General features: G+C 41.1%; 1 protein-coding gene across 6 annotated transcripts in view; it reads right to left on the reverse strand.

Moving 5' to 3' along the window:
• EML5 (EMAP like 5) overlaps positions 1-5530 on the reverse strand; it is a 180804-nt gene extending 175274 nt beyond the window's left edge. For 3 of the 6 annotated variants that reach the window (XR_010109831.1, XR_008620952.1, XM_034937974.2), the window contains exon 1: positions 4884-5502. Coding sequence is in view for 4 of the 6 variants with exons in the window: in XM_034937974.2 (XP_034793865.1) it covers positions 4884-5080 (197 nt within the window). In the remaining 2 variants the exon portion in view is untranslated. Of the gene's footprint in view, positions 1-4883 lie in introns of all 6 variants that reach the window. The other 3 variants (XM_014347688.4, XM_063596357.1, XM_055097934.3) reach the window with 1 other exon arrangement.
• Positions 5531-21482: the final 15952 nt, after the last annotated feature.

A 21482-nucleotide genomic window follows, 5' to 3' on the forward strand; every position in this document is an offset into this window, starting at 1 on the left:
ACATTGTGAACTTTTTATATCCCCATGTACATACCATATCACAGGTACATTAGTGCTATTCCTAGTATACATATGCTCATTGAGCATCTGATTGTGTCTAAACTCTGAGTATCTTAAGGCAGGGATTTTTGCACAAAACAGAAGCTCAACAAATATTTCTTGGATGAGAAAACTTTGAAATAAAAGTTCTTAATAGCTTCTAATAATTCATTATTCCACGTTTTCCTTAATGTATATCCAAAACATGTTTTATTAATTGTCTGCATATTTGCACATAAGACATTATAAAATAATAAAGGAAAATAATTAAATGTAAATCTAATAATCTGGCTTCTCCCTAAAGAATATATACTTAATACACATCTATTACAATTTCAACTATTATTCTAGTTAATTCCTACTTTTCCTGGAAAACATCTCTTAATTTTATCCCTTAAATTATGCAATATTTAAAAAACCATAAATATTTTGATATTGCAACACATAAAATGAAATCTTACCAAATATAATTGTTACATGGTCTATAAATAAATGTTAAGTCCATCTAATTCTAGTTACTTAAGCACAGGGACATTTTATTAAATATGTTTTCTAATACTTTTTGAAGCACTACTTCTACATATTGCACAGTGCTTAAGAAAACTCTGGTATCAGGTTTGAGGAGAGGGTTTGTGCCCATTTCTCAAACGGCTTGTGTTAAGAATTCTAGGCATGGTGGGGGCAATGTGTTTCCCAAACAGAATAATCTGAGGCACTTTTAAAAAAATAGATTCCTGGGCTCCAACCCTAGAAGATTCTGACTTTGTGCGTTTGAGCAAAAGGCTAGAAACTGGTGAAAAGCTCTTCAAACTATTTTGAAGATAAGCCAGGTTTGGGAAATCATGAGCATGTATCTAGAAGCATTAAGTAGACTACAAGTAGGTTTCCAGTAATTCCTACCAGAGCTTAAAAAGTTGCTACTCTGAACCCATATAAACACACAAAAAATCTATCTACCGTGCAAATGTCATTCTGAATCGCTTTTCCAATTACAATTTTGACTTGTGTTGAATAAATTAAGTTTCTATACCATAAATACTGAGCTGTCAAAAACCACTTTTACTAAACCACAATAAGGCTTGGTCAGTATTTTTTCTTAAGAACACGATTTACCACAAATAAAGAAAATAGCTTCTACACCCTTCATTTTGTCTTTTAAAAAAGCCATACATAGAAGCAATGAAAAGTTATTATTTTAACCTGCAACCATATAGTGTGGTATACTTTTCAAAATATTTCAGATGCATCGTCATTTGAGCTCATCACCAACTGGTGAGACCCTTTCGCTATGTTAAAAAAAAAAAAAAGTACTCTAAATTCTATACCTACTTAATACATAAACAATGGGCTCTGACTCCCATAAGGAAAGCAGAGTCAAATAACAAAATGCCCCAAGTTAATTATATTCCATCAATGGTCTTCACTGGTATAGATTATTTGTAAACTCTCAATAATATCCTTAAGAACAATCTTGCAAAAATTTGCTTACGGGAAGTACCTAGAATAATAAATTTGAAAAGATAATGCACTCTGGCTGCACACGGTGGCTCACATCTGTAATCCCAACACTTTGGGAGGCGGAAGTGGGAGGATCACTTGAGCCCAGGAGTCCAGCACACCAGCCTGGGCAACATACAGAGACCCCATCTTTACCGAAAAAAAAAAAAAATAGCCCAGCATCATGGCCCACATCTGTGGTCTCAGCCACTTGGGGAGGCTGAGGTGGGATGATCACTTGAGCCCAAGATTTCAAAGCTACAGTGAGCAGTGATTGCACCATTGCACTATAGCCTGTGTGACGCAGAGCAAGGGCCTGTCTCAGTTTAAAAAAAAAAAAAAAAAAAGCTATCGCATTCTTGTAACAACTGGCAAAAGTTTCAAAATATAGACGAAGGTATAGATGTGCATCTTATGCTAAAACTGGTAGTAGCTTATTTTATAACTTAGTCTTAAATCTAGACTAGAGATTTTTATAGATACAGATTTTATAGATTTATAGATTTTATATTGATAGAATAACTAGAGAATTTTATCAATATAACTTGAGAAAAAGAACAAAAAAGTGACCCCAAAAGCCCTATATTATTTCTGACATTGAAACTAATTGCTATATAAACGAGTTACTAAGATAAATATAACTAAAAGATAAATGACTAGAGAAGTATACACAAGTAGATGGCAAAAAGAAGATGGAGAACTACAAGCAACACTGAGAAAATGATGAAATGTCATGTGGCACCACCATTGGCAATCCCAGGTGATAATAAAATGGTCAAAGAACCAGTAAGCAAATGATAGACTAGTCATGATTCAGCCTTTACCACCAACATTGCACTCATATTTTCAAAACCTGAGGACAATGATCTGCTCATTCTGGAACAGTTCTATCCTCAGACTAAGTAATATTTGACCAATAAGTTTTACATAAGTTTCAGGCAAAGGTGGAAACAAAACAGATGATGAAAACAGCACTGACTTTTTATTACTAAAGCTAAGGTTACAGCAACATTGGTTTTCACTATGCATCACATTTGTGAATATTACATCTGCTGTGGCATAATTTAAAAATTACTAGAGTTGTTTCTATACTCACAAGTCAAACACTGAACTGAAAAAATATTGAGGTTTTAATATTTGCTCAATATGTTTCACAAACATGAATGATCTGTCATTACTATTTGAAATAAAATGTCCAGAGCCCTTTCACTGATTCCTAAATTATATTCTCAGTATCATATTAAATTTGTGCCACCAATTTCAAGATGCTGTATGATTCAGATTTCACTCCCTCATTGAAACTTTTCAGGAAACTTATTTTCATTGTTATACATTAAAGATGTGTCATTTGGATAAAATCATAAGCATGTATATTCAACGATGAGAAATTCGAGTATGTTTGTTGTTTTGTATAAGTTGCGCAACTATACCAAAAGAAAGTCAAAGCATTACCTTCCTTACAGTTTACTGAAACACAATTATGAAATTTAAGCGGTGTGACATATAACACAGCTTCTAATTACTGCTAGAAGAACAAGATGTAATTTACCTCACCAAATAAATCATATCTAGTTTCAGAAGACCTTAGTGCTATACTGCTCTCATAACCCCCAAGGAGTAAAAACAATACAAGTGTACCACGAGAAGACCTCAAAATCCTTCACATTTACTCCACCAGCTGAATTCAACCTAACAGACTAAATTATCTGGAGCAGGGCTTCAGTTAAGGCTGCTCCAGCTAGGTAAAGCTACTATGCCTGGTACTTTGGGAGACCTAACATACGGAAAAGAAGGGAGACTTGAAAGGATTAGGGAAAAAGATAAGACACTGGGGTAAACTCTACTCTTGGGATAACTAAGAAGATAAATAATTACTACGGGTTTACTTTAGTTTTGTTTTTCCATCAGCAATTTGGGCTATTATAGGTCTGTAACCCTAATCACCACGATACAGAGTCCCAGCTTGAGAAAAATGAAATGACTTATCAGTTACCTTTTCAAAGTAATACATTAAATACAATCTGAAAAAGCACTCTGGTGTCCAAAAAACAAAAACAAACAAACAAAAAAAAACCAACTGAATACATAGCACCACCTCATTCCTTACTCTGCAATCTCAATTTTGTCTTTTCTTATCTTTACTCCATCTTACCCTACCTTTGTTTGTCCTAGGCATCCTTTCCCTCTTACATATTATAGATGTACAGAGACGCAAAACAGAAGAACAACTTTATTTGTGGAATTTACATACCAGGGCTTCTTGCCTACAAGACTTCAAACCAAGGTACCGTATTTGAAATGCCCAATTTAAATCCCGTGCAACATACATGAGGGAATAACATTTTGTAACCAAACCCAAATCGTAGAATCTTTGATAAAACCCCAAGAGCACCACACAAACACATTCTCAATTGCTTTTAATATATTTTCCTCTGTAAAGGACAAAAAATGCTGTGCTTGAGGCAATAATCAGTGGCCTAGAATGATTTCTGAAGCTCTTGACTTTACCATAAAAGTTGTACTAAGACACTGATTGAAAATTACATTTCAAATATACCGCTCACTAAAGAAATGTCAACAAGCTCTGGGACCAACTTTGAGTTATTGTCCAAGGAAGACTAAAAATAGCCCCCCAACAGCGATTTAATTTTAAGAAAATACAAAAGTAGCTTATTTAGGAGTATTTTAATGAAGATGAAGAGAACTGGAAATCAGTGAAGTTTTCAGCAGCCTCTTCAGATAAGACCTACCTTAAATTGCCTTCAGGTGTGCACATTTTAACATCCAGTGAATTGCCTGGAGGTTGCCCGGGGTTTCTGCTGATAATAGCAGGCGGTGAAACCTGAACTAATAATTACGGCCAGGAGGTGAGAGCCCTTCAGGACGCCACCCTGGGCGCGCTCCCCGGGAGCAGCCCACCGCTTGCTGTGCTTCCATCAGTCCTTTATTAGGTAAAGGGTTTCCCCCCACCCCGGGTGCTTTAAGAATGCGTTTAATAAGAAATTTCTCACAGGATCTAACGGAATAAAGTGCCACCAAAATAACCTTTTCGCAGTTTTCGTAATGTTGATGGAGTGGGAAAGGGGACAAAGCCGTCAAACCGGGTGCCCGGTGGATCCGCGGACCTGATCTTCCTGCACGGACCCGAGAGAGAGTCCCTAGACGAGGAAGAGGGGAAAGGCATTTGCAGGGTGTTAACTGGTGGACTCGGGACCAGAGAGACAGCTGCGGATTCCCCTCGGGGTGATGCTCCGTGCAGGAGCGGTCACGGCGTCCAGAGGGACCCGCGGGTGCAAACTCCGGGAGCGGCTTGCAGGGTGACGGCGGCGGCCCCCGCTCCCCGGTACCTGATGATGTCGTCGCTGTGGCCCCGGTAGAACTTCTGCCTGTGCTCCCGCGGGCTGTACACCACGCCGACCCCCGCCACGAAGTATACGATCTCCTTGGCCGCAGTGTAGTAGAGGTTGTTGCGGCACTGGTGGCCCCGGTAGCCGTACACCCACTCGAGCCGCAGGTGGCAGCTCGGGGCGCTCCGGGCCGCCATGTCGGGGCGCCCACCCGCCGCTCCCGCTCGGGCCCGCGGCGGCGACGGGAGGCGGCGGCGGCCCGGCAACGAAAGCCTTCCCGCTGGCTGCCGGGACTTCCCGCCAGCCGCGTCCTCTAAGCCGCGCCCGTCAGGTGCATCTCGTTTCGGGGGCCGCCGCCGCCTCAGCCCACAGGCGGGAGGAAAACCCTCGCCTCGCGGAACATGCTGAGGGCCGCGAGCGCCGCCGGCTGTCAAGTGGATGCCCAGAGCCCTTCGCCCGCCTCGGCTCGCCTAGTCTCCTCAGCCCGTAGCGCCTGGGCCGAGAGCGAGGGCCCGCCTCCAGCTCCTCAGCCGCCGCCCGCGCACGCAGCTCCCAGCCCCGGTCACCTGCGGCGCTCGCGCCCCGCCGCGGCTTTGTAGCCACAGCCTAGCGGACCCGCGCCGCGCACCCCGAAACCGAGCGAGCCGAGCCGAGCCGAGCCGAGCGGCGGGCGCGCGGCCTTGCGTGGCCCCGCCCCCTCCCGCGCTCACTCCGCCCCTCCCGGAGCCGAGAAGAGGCTGGAGTTCGCGGGGCCACGGTCCAGTTGCGGAGTCGCTGGGACCGCGTCTCTGCACGTGCGCGGGCCGGTGAGCCCTCCCTCGTTGAGCTGCTTAAGCCCAGGCGGACCCTCGGCGACCCCGGGCTCCCGCTGCTTTGCGTCCTCAACCGGGAAGCACCTGCCGGTTCCGCACGGTCCCTGCACCCCGCGTAGGCCACGTTTTTGCCTGGGAAAATCCACACCGGGATGCTAAATTCTCTTTTTTACGCTTGATACCTTGTGTGTCTTGCTGCCTCATAGTGCTTTCGGACCCAGACATTGGAATGATGCCGAGCTTCCTAAATGTGCTTTTAAATTATTATTTTTAGAAACAGAGCCTCGCTCTGTCGCCCAGGCTGGAGTGGAGTGGCGCAGTCTCAGCTCACTGCAGCCTCCAACTCCTGGGCTCCAGCGATCCTCCCGCCTCAGTCTCCGGAGTAGTAAGGAGTACAGTTGCGTACCACTATGCCCGGCAAATGTTTTGTTTTGCTTTTAAGTTTATTTTGTAGAGGCGGGGGTCTTGCTGTGTTGCCCAGGCTGGTCTCCACCTCCTGACCTTCAGCAGTTCTTCTGCCTCAGGCCTCCCAAAGTGCTGGGATTACAGGCCCAATCCACTGCGCCTGGTCCTAAGTGTATGTTTTCTTAAGTGACCGCAAAGCTGAAGGTAGACTTTAGATGGTAAACTGACATGTGAGATCTGATTTCCGAATAGCAAAAAAAAAAAATTGTACTTCGATTTTTTTTTAAATGACTGGGACATCACCAACAGTTATTCTTAATTAAATAAATTCAATTGTGATCCTGTAGAAAACTCCTGTAATAAAAGTATTGGGAGCAATCAATTCCTGACTATGTCATTTCCCCTCCTACTCAGTTGTGTCCTCTTCTCACAGGAATATGAACAAGATTTATCAATACCTCTAAAAATAATTGGAAATCCACAATTTAAAAAGTGTTAAGTTCAGGATGGCCATAAGATTTACAACAAAAAAAATACTAATTCAGGATATACCAATATGAACCCTTATTGTCTAAAAATTACTGTTTGATTTCCATAGAAAATACCAAGACAGAAATCTGACAAAAGCTAAAATAAACTACCATCGTTTCAAGAAATATGACTCCAAAAGGGGTTGACTCCTGTGTGGTACAGATATATTGGAATAGATGTTATCCAATGTCTACTTCCTCAAAGATGCCAGTTACTAACTTGAGACAGGATTACCGTTTCGTCTTTGATTATGACTTCTAATCTGCAAGCAGTTTACATGCAGGAAATAAAGGCCATCTGAAAGGAATTTACATAGATGTCATGAAAAGTAAACTCTGAAAGAGTTTCCATTCTGGGCAGAATCTGAAAAAGAGGAATAGCTTTCTGGCAGCTGCTGCAAAGAAACAAAGAAATCAGGCCTGAGAAGTGGCTCTAAGGCCCATGTAGGGTACCCTGGGCAAAAGCACACACAGTTTCTCTTTGTCACCAGGAGGGCGTTTTCTGTTTTTTAATAAGAATATGTTCTAATTCACTAGTGAGTTCCTTGAAATCCCCTGGTGAGAAAAAAGAAAAATTGTTGATTATTTAAATTCAAGCAGTGAACTTAGAAAACATTAAATATTTGTTGCTATACATTTGTGATATATTAATTACTGGTTACATGTAAATTTTATGAGACAAGGAGATGGAAGAATATAGTTTTTTCTATGTTTCGGATTTTTCAGCACAATATCTTATGGATCCCATGATACACACTTAAGTACTCAGATTAATAAGAGATTTAAGTAATTTATTTTCCCATTATCATATTTTCCATTACGATTTTAATGACCCAAGTGTAGAGTGCGAAGCAAAAACATTCTTAATTAAACCATCCTCAACTGGCGACTCAAGACCAAAAGAGACAGCCGAGGCACAAAGGTGGCTAGAAAATGAACCATTCATGAATACTAGAGGAAGAAAAAAACAAACCTGATCAGTTCTTACCCTCACAACTTTATATAATCCAGTATTACCAATGTCACATCAGAAAGCTTAATGAAGCTTTTATTGCTAGGTGATATTCCATCATCTGTATCCTGTGAAAGTAATGCAAATAAGGACGTGGGAGAAAGAAACAAAAAATTATACACATCAACAAATGGACATTTGTTAAGCATTCCAGACGAAGGCTGCAATACCCCCTGTATTCGTCCGTTCTCATGCTGCTAATAAAGACATACCTGAGACTGGGTAATTTATAAAGAAAAGAGGTTTAATTGACTCACAGTTCCGCATTGCTAAGGAGGCCTCACAATCATGGTGGAAGACAAAGAGGAGCAAAGTCGCACATGGCAGCAGACAAGAAGAATTTGCGCAGGGGAGCTCCATTTATAAAACCATCAGAACTCATGAGACTTATTCACTACCACTAGAACAGTATGGGGGAAACCACCCCCACGATTCAATTATCCCCACCTGGCACCACCCTTGACATGTGGGGATTATTACAATTCAAGGTGATATTTGGGTGGGATACAGCCAAACCATATCACCCCCTTTGGTAATCTAGTTCCTGAAACTTGAGTTCCTAGTATGGAATTTGAGATATTTGAAATATTTCTAAAATTCAGGCAAATAAATCATGTGCTGGCTACTGATTAGGTACCCTTAGGTTTATAAAGAAATCTAAGGCAAAATGTAGAAAACATAAAAACCAAAATTCCCCAGCCTGGCCAATATGGCAAAACCCCATCTCTACTAAAAATACAAAAAAAGTAGCCGGGTGTGGTGGTGCAGGCCACCATCTCAGAAAAAAAAAAAAAATTTCATGCAATTACTTCTAGCTAGCATGGTGGCTCTCACCTCTAATCCTGGCACTTTGGGAGGCCAAGGTGGGTGGTCAGGAGTTCGAGACCAGCCTGGCCAACATGGTGAAACTCCATGTCTAGTAAAAACACAAAAATTTGCCGGGCATGGTGGCGGGCGCCTGTAATCCCAGCTACTCGGGAGGCTGAGACAGGAGAATCGCTTGAATCCGGGAAGTGGAGGTTGCAGTGAGCTGAGATCGCACCACCGCACTCCAGCCTGGGCAACAAAGAGTGAAACTCTGTCTCAAAAAAAATATATATATATATATTATATATATATTATATGTTATATATATTATATATATTATATGTTATATATATTATATATATTATATGTTATATATGTTATATATATTATATATATTATATGTTATATATAATATATATTATGTTATATATTATATATTATAAGTTATATATATTATATATGTTATATAATATATATAATATGTATATAATATATACATATTATATATATGTATCTGTAGTCTTACCTTTGATCAGCCTATTGTACATGCAGAGCCTGCCACAGTGCCTGGTACTACAATAGCTGTTCCCTACATATTTATCAACCATGAATTAGAAAAGAAAATGTTGTGCACAATCCTATTGTGTTGTGCACAATAGGATTCCTCTTAGTTTTATCTTGAATACTTGAAATCTTTGAAAACTTGAAAGTTTTCTTTCTTTCCTTTTTTTTTTTTTTTTTTTTTGAGACAGAGTCTTGCTCTGTCACCCAGGCTGGAGTACAGTGGTGTGATCACACTTCACTGCAGCCTCGACCTCCCAGGCTCAATTGATCCTCCTACCTCAGTCTCCCAAGTACCTGAGGCTGCAGGCATCTGTCACCGCACTCAGCTAATTTTTTATTTTTTAGTAGAGGTGAGGTCTCACTATGTTGCCCAGTCTGGCCTCAAACTCCTGGACTTGAGCAATCCTCCTGCCTCAACCTCCCAAAGTGCTAGGATTACAGGTGTGAGCCAGCATTAGCCACTATGTCCAGCCTTGAACCTTATTTGATATCCAATACTGTGTTAGTCAGGACTTCTTTGGTTGTACGTGACAGAAACCCACTCAAAAGGCTTAAGATAAAAAGGGAATTTTAATGCCTCATAAGACTGAAAAGCTCTAGAACTGGCATCAATGCACTTGAATCCTAGGGATCAAGTGATGTCATCAGAAACAGGTCATCAGGCTGGGCACAGTGGCTCACACCTGTAATCCCAACATCTTGGGAGGCTGAGGCGGGTGGATCATTTGAGGTCAGGAGCTCGAGACCAGCCTGACCAACATGGTAAAACCCCACCTCTACTAAAAATACAAAAAAATTAGCCGGGCATGGTGGTGCATGCCTGTAGTCCCAGCTACTCCGGAGGCTGAGGCAGGAGAATCGCTTGACCCCGGGAGGCAGGGGTTGCAGTAAGCCAAGATTGCACCACTGCACTCCAGCCTGGGCAACAGAGCAAGACTCTGTCTCAAAAAAAAAAATACAGAACAAACAAAACAACAACAACAAAACAAAAAAACAGATCATCAGAATTAACTCAGTTCTACTTTGAGTAGACTCCATTGCCAGACAAGCAAAACAGCTGCCAGCCACTCCGATTCTATATCCCACCCGCTTAGCAATCACTGTGGAAAGAGCTTTTCTCAGCAGTTCCCCTGGAAACTGTTAGACTTTAGCCTGGTTAACTCTGATTGGCTGACTTATATGCCGCCCTTGGATCCATAGAGTAGTGCCAGGTGCGCCAAAACCACAGGAAGGGGGAGTAGGGGTGGAGGAATCCTCTCAAAGAAAATCAAAATAGTATTACCGGAATAAGAAAGAATGGGGGCCAGCAGGGCTGCACAGGGCTGACTTGGGAGCTGTAACATTCCCCAGTCTTCATTTACCAAACCAAATACACCTGCAATCTAAATCGTAAAACAGATGTTTGGTAAATAAATGCAACTATAACACAGTACTCTTTCTAACCAGATTGCCACCCAAAGATCCTCCTCAGGAAAAAAAAAAAAAAAATCTTGAAGCTAGTACCAGATGCCAGGCAGGCACAACCAGCAGATGTTCCCTACTATTAACTATATTTTCAAACACCTATTAGATTCCACCTAAAGCTTTTAAAAACTGGTACCATATATAATTCAAATAAAAGAAATCTCTAATCAAATTATCTTGTCCTACACATCTGCACACCTTGCCATCTTCTCTTTCTGTTTTAATATCAGTATTACCCCAGTGAGGCAGGTTGGAAAGATAGGCAGTTGCCTTTGGTTCCTTACTGTTTCTCACCTCCAATATTTAGTTACCAAGTCCTTTTGGCTCTGTTTTAGAAATATTACTAAAACGCATCCCCATCTCTACATCAATGCTTTCCCAATCCCCACTGCCACAGTTCAGTTCAAGCTGTAATTATCTTTTCCCTAGATTCTGCCACCTGAGTTAGCTGTAAAAAAAATCATTTATCTGATCATGCCAATTCCCCTCTTTTAACAACATTTGCTATAAGCAACTTAGGAATAGGTATCTTGTGCCTTGAAATATTCTTATGCTTTGACCCACAGATTTCTCATCTGGATACCTGCCACAAGGTAATAACAAAAAAATGTAAATCAGGATTCATGTTGAAATTCATGTTCAAATATTTATCAAAAGGCTGGGCACAGTAGCTCACACTAGTAATCCCTGTACTGTGGGAGGCCAAAGGGGGAGAATTGCTCCAGTTCAGGAACATAGTGAGACCCCATTGCTACAAAAAGAAAAAAAAACAATTAACCAGGCATTGTGGCATATGCTTGCAGTCCTAGCTACTCAGGTGGCTGAGGGAGGAGGATCGCTTGAGCCCAGGAGTTCAAGGTTGCAGTGAACCATGATCATGTCACTGCACTCCAGCCTGAGTGACAGAGTGAGACCCTGTCTTTAAAAAAAAAATTATCACAGCATAACTTAGGACAATAAAAAATATGGAAGCCTAAATGCCCAACCACGGAGAAAACCTTAAGCAAATTGATTCAGCCAGTATGACAAAATATTATAAACCATCAAAAAGTAGGCTTTTTTTGCAGATAAATTTTGGCAACGTTGCAAATTTCCCATAATAGAATGTAAATGTTTTATAGCAGGATACAAAAACATATATATAGAATGAGCCCGTTTATATAATATAATGAGGACTAGATCAAAAGATACCAAAATGTGAACAGTTTTGTAATATGATGGGCAATTTTTTTTATTATACCTTAAGTTCTGGGGTACATGTGCACAACGTGCAGGTTTGTTACATAGGTATACATGTGTCATGGTGGTTTGCTGCACCCATCAACCCATCATCTACATTAGGTATTTCTCCTAATGCTATCCCTCCCCTAGCACCCCACCCCTGACAGGCCCCGGTGTGTGATGTTCCCCTCCCTGTGTCCATGTGTTCTCATTGTTCAACTCCCACTTATGAGTGAGAACATGCGATGTTTGGTTTTCTGTTCTTGTGTTAGTTTGCTGAGAATGATGGTTTCCAGCTTCATCCATGTCCCTGCAAAGGACATGAACTCATCCTTTTTTATAGCTGCATAGTATTCCATGGTGTTTATGTGCCACATTTTCTTTATCCAGTCCATCATTATTGATGCGCCTTTGGGTTGGTTCCAAGTCTTTGCTATTGTGAAGAGTGCCACAATAAACATACATGTGCGTGTGTCTTTATAGTAGAATGATTTATAACCCTTTGGGTATATACCCAGTAATGAGATTGCTGGGTCAAATGGTATTTCTATTTCTAGATCCTTGAGGAATCGCCACACTGTCTTCCACAATGGTTGAACTAATTTACACTCCCATCAACAGCGTAAAAGCGTTGCTGTTTCTCCACATCTTCTCCAGCATCTGTTGTTTCCTGACTTTTTAATGATCACCATTCTAACTGATGTGAGATGGTATCTCATTGTGGTTTTGATTTGCATTTCTCTAATGATCAGTGATGATGAGCTTTTTTTCATGTTTATTGGCTGCATAAATGTTTTCTTTTAAGAAGTGTCTGTTCATATCCTTAGCCCACTTTTTGATGGAGTTGTTTTTCTCTTGTAAATTTGTTTAAGTTCTTTGTAGATTCTGGATATTAGCCCTTTGTCAGATGGATAGATTGCAAAAATTTTCTCCCATTCTGTAGCTTGCCTGTTCACTCTGATGATAGTTTCTTTTGCTGCACAGAAGCTCTTTAGTTTAATTAGATCCATTTGTCTATTTTGGCTTTTGTTGTCATTTTTTTGGTGTTTTAGTCACGAAGGTTTTGCCCTTGCCTATCTCCTGAATGGTATTGCCTAGGTTTTCTTGTAAGGGTTTTATGGTTTTAGGTCTTATGTTTAAATCTTTATAATCATTATGGGTAGTTTTTCAACTATTTTTGCTATGTTTTCTAAGTTCTTTTTAAATATACTTGTTGGCTGTGCGTGGTGGCTCATGCCTGTAATCCAAGTACTTTGGGAGGCCAAGGCAGGTGGATCACCTGAGGTTGGGAGTTCAAGACCAGCCTGAACAACATGGAGAAACCCCGTCTCTACAAAAAATACAAAATTAGCCAGGAGTAGTGGTGCATGCCTGTAATCCCAGCTACGCTGGAAGCCGAGGCAGGAGAATTGCTTGAACCCGGGAGGCAGAGGTTGCAGGGAGCCGAGATTGTACCACTGCACTTCAGCCTGGGTAACAAAATGAGACTCCGTCTCAAAAAAAATTATATATGTGTTCGTGTGTGTGTGTGTGTGTGTGTGTGTGTGTGTTTGTAGCTGGGTACAGTGGCTCACGCCTATAATCCCAATGATTTAGGAGGCTGTGGCAGATGGGTCACTTGATCCCAAGAGTTCAAGACCAGCCTGGGCAACATAGTGAGACCCTGTCTCTACAAAAAAATTTAAAAAGCAGCTGGGTGTAGTGGCACACGCCTATAATCCCAGCTACTAGAAAGGTTGAGGCAAGAATGATCCTTTGAGCCTAGGAGTTCAAGGCTGCAGTGAGCCAGTTGTGCCACTGCACTCCAGCCTGGGCGACAGAGTGAGACTCTATCTCAAAATACGCACAAACAAACAGACAGACACACACAGACACTATCTCAAAATACACACACACACACACACTAAGATGAGATAATTTTGTTTTTCAGCATTCTGCATGGGAAAAGAATTATGTTTGTATAGAAAAAACAAAATACCTGAATGAGTGCTTGGCATAGAAAATTAGATCTTAAAGGAACCGAATGTGGACAATAATGTTCTGCAGGGAGAATGAGGAAGAATTTGTTGCTCCAGGAAGATGAAAGAGGAATGAAAGTAAGAGAGATGGCAAAATTGCAAGTCCTGCCATGTAGCTCTCTCCAAAACCTTTCAAATGTTACATAACATTTCTAAATTCATGAAATGTTAGGTGGGTTCTTTCTTAAAATGGAAACTGGAGAAATGGGCTTCTCATGTGAGTTGATGTAGCAGGAAGCAATGCCACAAGAAGAGAAGAATAAAGTCAGTGGGGAGCAGGCAGGGAAGTCCTGGATTCTAACTGGTAAACTTGGAGTTCAAGCCACGTTAAACTCTCCAAGCGGTAGTGAAGTTGAAACTGACATCTCAGTTACACACACCCATTGCTTTTATTATTAGGGAAAAGTAACAAAGGTAATTTTAAACAAACATTGGGTAGAATCTAATTGCCGTATAAAGTACAAACTCCTCATGTGACATACAATGCCTCCCATCTCTTTTAACAGACTCACCTCCAGCCAGTTCCTCCCTGCTCTGAACTAGCCCTTCTGTGTAGACATTCTAGATTGCTGGTAATTCCTAAAATTAACCAGGCCTTTCAAGAACTGCGTATACATTTGCAGCCTCCATGTTGTGCCTTACCCTCAACCATCCACTGTTAGCCTGTTAAACTCCTACAGAATCTTTGATGTCCAGCCCAAATGAACTGCCTTATTATGAGTTGGATTGTGTTCCTCCCAAATTCGTAGGTTGAAATCCTAACCCCTAGTACCTTAGAACAGGGTTCTTAAATCTGCCGGCCACGGACTGCTACCCATCTGTGGCCTGTTAGGAACTAGGCTGCACAGCAGGAGGTGAGCAGCAGGCAAGCGAGTGAAGCTTCATCTGTATTTACAGCCACTCCCCATTGCTTTCATTACCGCCTGAGCTCTGTCTCCTCTCAGATCAACAGGGGTATTAGATTCTCATGGGAGCACAACCCCTATTGTGAACAGATTGCACACGCAAGAGGGATCTAGGTTGCACGGTCCTTATGAGAATCTAAAGCCTGATGACCTGTCGCTGTCTCCCATCAACCCCAGATGGGACTGTCTAGTTGCAGGAAAACAAGCTCAGGGCTCCCACTGATTCTACATTATGGTGAGTTGTATAATTATTTCATTAAATATTACAATGTAATAATAAAAGAAATAAAGTGCACCACAAGTGTAATGCACTTGAATTATCCTGACCCACCCCATCCGTGGAAAAATTGTCTTCCACAAAACCAGTCCCTGTTGCCAAAAAGGTTGGGGACTGCAGCCTTAGAATGTGACCTGATTTGGAAAATATTTCATTGCAGATTATAATTCCTTAAATTAAGATGAAATTCATACTGGAGTGAGGTGGGCCCCAATTCAATGTGACAAATGGGTAATTGGGATACAGACACCCACACAAGACAAACTCTATGTAAAGACGAAGGCAGAGATTTGCAAGTCAAGGACTGTCAAGGACTGGCACAACCACCAGAAGCTAGGAGAAGGGAATAAAACTGATTCTCCCCCACAACCCTCGGAAGGAACTAACACGGCCAACACTTCGATCTTGGACTTCTGGCCTCCAGAAATGTGAGACGAGAAATTTCTATTGTTGAAGCCAGTCAGTTTGTGGTACTTAATTACAGTAGCCCTAGAAATCAAATACATACCTCTCTTCTATAGTTTGCTGTGACATCCCCATACACAACCTCCAGAATTAATCAGTGTTCATTTAAGTCCCTAGTACATTTTATTTTTTTGAGAGGGAGTCTCAGTCTGTTGCCCAGGCTGGAGTGCAGTAATGCTATCTCGGCTCACTGCAACCTCCACCTTCTGGATTCAAGTGATTCTCCTCCCTCAGCGTCCCGAATAGCTGGGATTACAGGGACCCACCACGGCTGGCTAATTTTTTGTATTTTTTAGTAGAGAAGGGGTTTCACCGTGTTGGCCAGGCTGGTCTTGAACCCCTGACCTCAGGTGATCCACCTGCCTCGGCCTCCCAAAGTGCTGGGATTACAGGCATGAGCCACTGCACCCAGCCAGTCCCTAATACATTTTATACAATCATACATACCTTTATAGCAGCGCTTATAGGACTTTAGGAAATTATGCTTCCAGGATATGTGTTCTCAAGAGCATGTGTTTGCCACTTACTCTTTTAGAATCTGTAGTTCTCCTTCTTTACTTAGCTACTACCTTAGCCTGAAGTCTCAAGAAAACAGAGGCTGAGGCAATGATTAAGGCACTGATGTTTTAATTGGGAAGGGCAAGCCCAGGGCAGTGAGGTTAAGGAAAAGGAAATGAGTCAAGGAAAACTGTGAAGCAATGCGAAGTGACATAAAGTGACGTTACTCCCTGGCTACCATCTTATCAGAAGCCAGAAGAGACAGAGCAGGTCACCAGGCAGGCACATCCACTTGGCACACAGGATGTCCCTCAATGTGCTGCAAGGACAAATCATGCCATGGAGTAATCCATGGGAAGGAGGATGGGAATTTATTCATCCAGCTTCCTCTTGTTCCCTCTTTCCCATTGGTTAAAGTTCATCTCTCTAGGAGTTAGAATTAATAGCCATACTTCCAGGTTTCATTGTTCAGCTTCTTCTGTGGTTTCTTGGCCACTGGATCCCTGAACCCCAATTCTTACAGGGCAACATGCAGAGGGCCAGGTGATATCTACACACACAGTGAGTAGCATTACAGGGCAGGAATTACAACGAAGCTTAGGGAACCTAAGTCTTTTATAATGGGCAGTAAACCTGTCTGACCTTTGCCCTGAAGGAGATGTCATCTTTATTATAGGGACAATAAACAAATCTGTCCCTGTTCAAGAGGAGGATCACACTGTCTTTATCTTCCATCATTGTTCACTACACAAATATCCTTGAAAGACAATCTGGAACCAAGGCAGTATGTGCCTGTGCTTGCAAGATATGAGAAAGGTGAGAGACCTACAGAACACTGTCCTAACACAGATCCAACACACTGCAGCCAAGTGTTTATTTCCTGACTGGAAATCCTACTAAGTTATGATCAATATGTAAAATTTATTTTTGCGGCAACTGAGAATATTGACTTAGGCAGGTAATGCAACATAGTAGATAGCCATAGTACAGCTAAACTACCAGTAAGAAATCTATCTTGACATCAATCTAATAAAGGAAAACATGAGAAATCTTTGCTCAATAAATTAACATAACACCTTCAGGGACATAAAAGATTCTACTCAAACAGTTATGCAATATTTGAGGATATAGTAACTGTGGATGCTTGCAAAGTTACTAAAAGACATTATTATATATTGTAGTGGTGATTATTCTGTAATCACTGCTGACTTGTTTCAAGTTCCTTCATGTTTCTAATTCTTTCAAGTACATTGCCAACAATTCTACTATTTGAAAGCATGTCACAGAAAGTAAAAGGTAAGGAATCACCACCATAGTCATTTTTAAACATAAATTGAGTGCCCACGTGTGAATCATTGGGCTTGGTATTATGGGGGAATAATTTAAAAAATGAATACACAGTCTGTGTTTTGAGAAATTTATGTTCCAAAGATGAAAATGAGATAAAGACATACGTATCTTTAAAAACAAGTGAAAAAAATATATAAACAAATGAAATATATATAACTACATATATATTTTTTAATTCAAGTAAACACCATATTTTAAAAATTACAAAAGAATTATAGAGTAAATATGCTCTTATTAAAAGATACATTTCTGAATTCTACTCATCATTAAAAGTTACTATATTTTTTTAAAAAATGGATCTAGGAAAGATAGCAAATAAAAGTAGATTTACCATAGGTTGTGAAAAAAAAAAGAAACTTAATTGCAAAATATGTATGGAGAGAGAAAAAGCTAATTTTGATGTAGGAGGATATTTCCTGGAGAGGCAAATACAGTTTAATTCTAGATAGTACCTTTCTAGAAAGAGGAGATGTGATAATTGGTGATAAAAGAAGATAAAGTCAGGATGCATAAAAGACAAGGATGGTAGGCTGGGTGTGGTGGCACACACCTGTAATCCCAGCACTTTGGGAGGCTGAGGCGGGCAGATCACAAGGGAAAGAGATCGAGACCATCCTGGCCAACATGGTGAAACCCTGTCTCTACTAAAAATACAAAAATTAGCTGGGCATGGTGGCACATGCCTGTAGTCCCAGCTACTCGGGAGGCTGAGGCAGGAGAATCACTTGAACCCAGGAGGTAGAGGTTGCAGAGAGCCAATATTGCGCCACTGCACTCCAGCCTGGTGACAGAGTGAGACTCCGTCTCAAAAAAAAAGACAATGATAGTAGTGAAATGTCACATATATTTTAAAGTCACAGACTTTACTGGGAAATAAAATCATTGTTTTATTAGTCAACAATTGAAACATTATCTCTAAATGATAGCTTTACATTTTGCAATATTTTTATTTTATTCTGCATACCCCTATGAGCATTCAATAATACTTGATTTACATATTTTGCCACCATTTAAAAGTAAGTATACTTGTAATAAATGTTTCTGAATATAGACTTGCTCATAATTTAATCTGCAATATAATACAGTGTAATTGGATGGGACCAGATAAATTCATTTAAAATTTCTTCTAAATTATAACTTACATTATTACAAGTATGGGGCGGTCACCTGCCAATATAAAATATTGGAATATCACCGAGCACTTCAAATCTTACTCCCTTATTTGTGATCCATTCTAGTATACCCTAGGTTATCTTCAAAAATTTTTCTTTAAAAATATGACAAAATTTACATCATTCAAAGGCATTCATATATAAAATACAAACACTGGGAGATCTGAATTATATGTTGCTTAAATATTATTTTTTTCAAATCTAATTGCAATTACATCCCTTTCCCCATCAACCTCAATTTGAAATTCTCCAATGGCTTCCCACTATTTAAGATAAAGGCCAAAATTCTTAATAAGACCAAAATGTCCACGATGGTCTTGCTCCTGTCTCTTTACCCTCAATTTACACCCTTTTCGTACTCACTGGGTCTTCTTATCCTAGGACTTCTTACTTTCTTTCACTTCCTAGTACTTGCCATATTACCCTGCCATAGGGACTTTTTTTTTGACAGGGTCTTGCTCTGTCACCCAGACAGTGGCACCACAGTAACTTACTGCAGCCTGAAACTCCTGGGCTCAAGCGATCCTCCTGCCTTGGCTTCACAAAGTGTTGAGATTACAGGCGTGAGCCACAGTGCCCAGCCCGATGGGGACTTTTTACATGCTGATCCTCAGCGGCTGGAAATCCTCCCCTCATTCAGGACACTTCAACTAGTTGACTTGTACCCAGCCTACATACCTGAGTCAATTATCACTGGACAGCAAAGTCTTCCCTGACCTTCCTGAAAAGGTCACATTCCCCTCTCACAATCTCATAACAACAGGTTCCTCTTGCTGAATATTGATCAAAATTATAGCTTTATATTTGCTTGTATAATTCATTAATGTCAGTGTTGCCCACCAGCTGTAAGTTCCTTGAGGGCTTTCATCAGAAAGATTAGGGGCAGAGCAGGAAAATGGACAGAGCCCCCCTTAGTGGAACAAGCATACATGCTGATTGGCGATCAACTGCCACTGGGGGACAGACGCTAATCTCCACCTACTTTCCTGGACTCTTCTCGTAAAGCCTGCCCGAGGCAAATATCCACTGCTTGTAGGGAAGGGGTAGAATAAAAACCAATCAGTCCCTAGAGAGGGGAAAATATCCTCTGGGACCCAGGAATCTGCACCAATACAAAGCAGAGGTCTGTTTATTGCTAGGACAGAAGCAGAAACACTCTCCCAAACAAGATCAAACAGAGATACAAGGTAGCATTTGACTATCATGGGGAGATGGCAGGAATACCAAGAAAGCCCTGTTGTCCCCAGGCCCAGGTTCAAGTTCTGCTTAAGCCTGACAGGCTGGACCAAAAGAACCAAAAACACCCTCCTGCCCCCACCACAATCTTAGCATGAGTAACAAGAACCAAGAGTCTGCTCTTGGGGAAGGGCAGGAACATAGAGAAAACCTCTCCCTCCCTACTGTGGCACAGTCCCTGCAGAGACTAATGAAAGTGGAGGGTGGAGCAGAAGCACTGGGAATAATCCTGCAGCACCCCAGACATAATACATGCACAAAGTAACAACAGCTCACTTTTGGAGGAATATGAAGCTTGTGGTGCACTGAAGGTAACAATAGCAACGATAAAGCCCAAAACTAGTTCAACTCCTGACCAGATTAACTGCAGCTCCCATAATAACAGCTTGAAAGAGAAGAGGCATACCCATTTCCAGGTATAAACAGCGCTATGTTCCTCATCCTCTGCTATTCTTCTACCTACAGTGTTCTAGTATATACTAAAAAATTATAAGACACAAAGAAAGCAAGACAGTGGTGGGAGGGATATTGTGAAGAGATAAAGCAATCAATAGAACCAGGTTCAGAGATGGCTAGTTGTTGGAATAATCAAATAGGGACTGTGATGGTTAATTTTATATGTCAACTTGACTGGGCTAAGGGATGCCCAGATAACTGTAAAACACTATTTTTTGTTTTGGTAAACACTAGTGTAAAACACTATTTTGTAAAACACTAGTGTAAAACACTATTTTTGCTCTACAGTTATCTGGGCATCCCATAGTCCAGTCAAGTTGACATATAAAATTAATCATCACAGTCCCTATTTGATTATTCCAACAACTTCTGTCTGTAAGGGTGTTTCCAGAAGAGATAAGCATTTGAATTGGTACACTAAATAAAGAAGATTGCTTTTGTTGTAGAAAACAACCAGATTCTTGTCACATAACCAGGAAAATTTAGGCCCACAGACACACTGTAGGGTGAGTAGGGCAGGGTTTATTGGATTAAAATAAAAAAGGAAAGAGGAACTCTCAGCAAAGCAAGAGAAAGTTCTGCTAGCAGGTCTCCTGCCTCACAGATTGAATCCCAGGTCATTACCCAGGAACTGAAGAGGCCAGGCTCCTACCCCCTGCAAGTGGCACAAACTTCCTGAGGCTCCACCCTGTCCTCCCAGTGTGCAGATGGGCATTATTCAGAGAGAGTCAATTGGGAAGGGATGGGCTTCATCTGGCACCAGCAGTCCCATTTTTCAGCCTTCAGGCTGCTTTAGGCTTGAAGGTGGGATTTCACCAGGGACCCTTGGCTGTCTCCTGTCTCTATCGCTTTCACCAATAAAGAAGGGCATCATCCAATCTGTTAAGGGACTAAATAGAACAAAAAGGCAAAGGAAGGGAAAATTTGCTTTCTACTTGAGCCAGAACACCTATTTTCTTCTGCACTTGGAAATGGATGCTACTGGTTTGGGGCCTTTGGACTCAGACTGGGACTTACATCATCAGTTCCCCTGGATCTCAGGCCTTTAGGTTTGGGCTGGAGCTGCACTGCTTTCCTGGGCCTCCAGCTTGCAGATGGCAGATCATGGGAATTCTCGGCCTCCATAATCACACTGGTCAATCCCTCATAATAAATCTCTTAATATATACCTACATACATCCTATTGGTTCTGAGTCTCTGAAGAGTCCTGACTATTACGGAGACTTTAAAATTACTATGACTAGTATGTTAAAGAATCTTGGGGAAAAGGTGGACAATATGCATGAGCAATGGGAATTTCAGCAGAGACAGAAACTATAAAAAATAGTCAAATGGGAACTCTAAAAATATAAGATATAATATCAGAGATAAAGAATTCCTTCAACAGATTCATCAATATACTGACTG

Source organism: Pan paniscus, chromosome 15 (assembly GCF_029289425.2).
Source record: "Pan paniscus chromosome 15, NHGRI_mPanPan1-v2.0_pri, whole genome shotgun sequence".
NCBI classification, from domain to species: domain Eukaryota; kingdom Metazoa; phylum Chordata; class Mammalia; order Primates; family Hominidae; genus Pan; species Pan paniscus.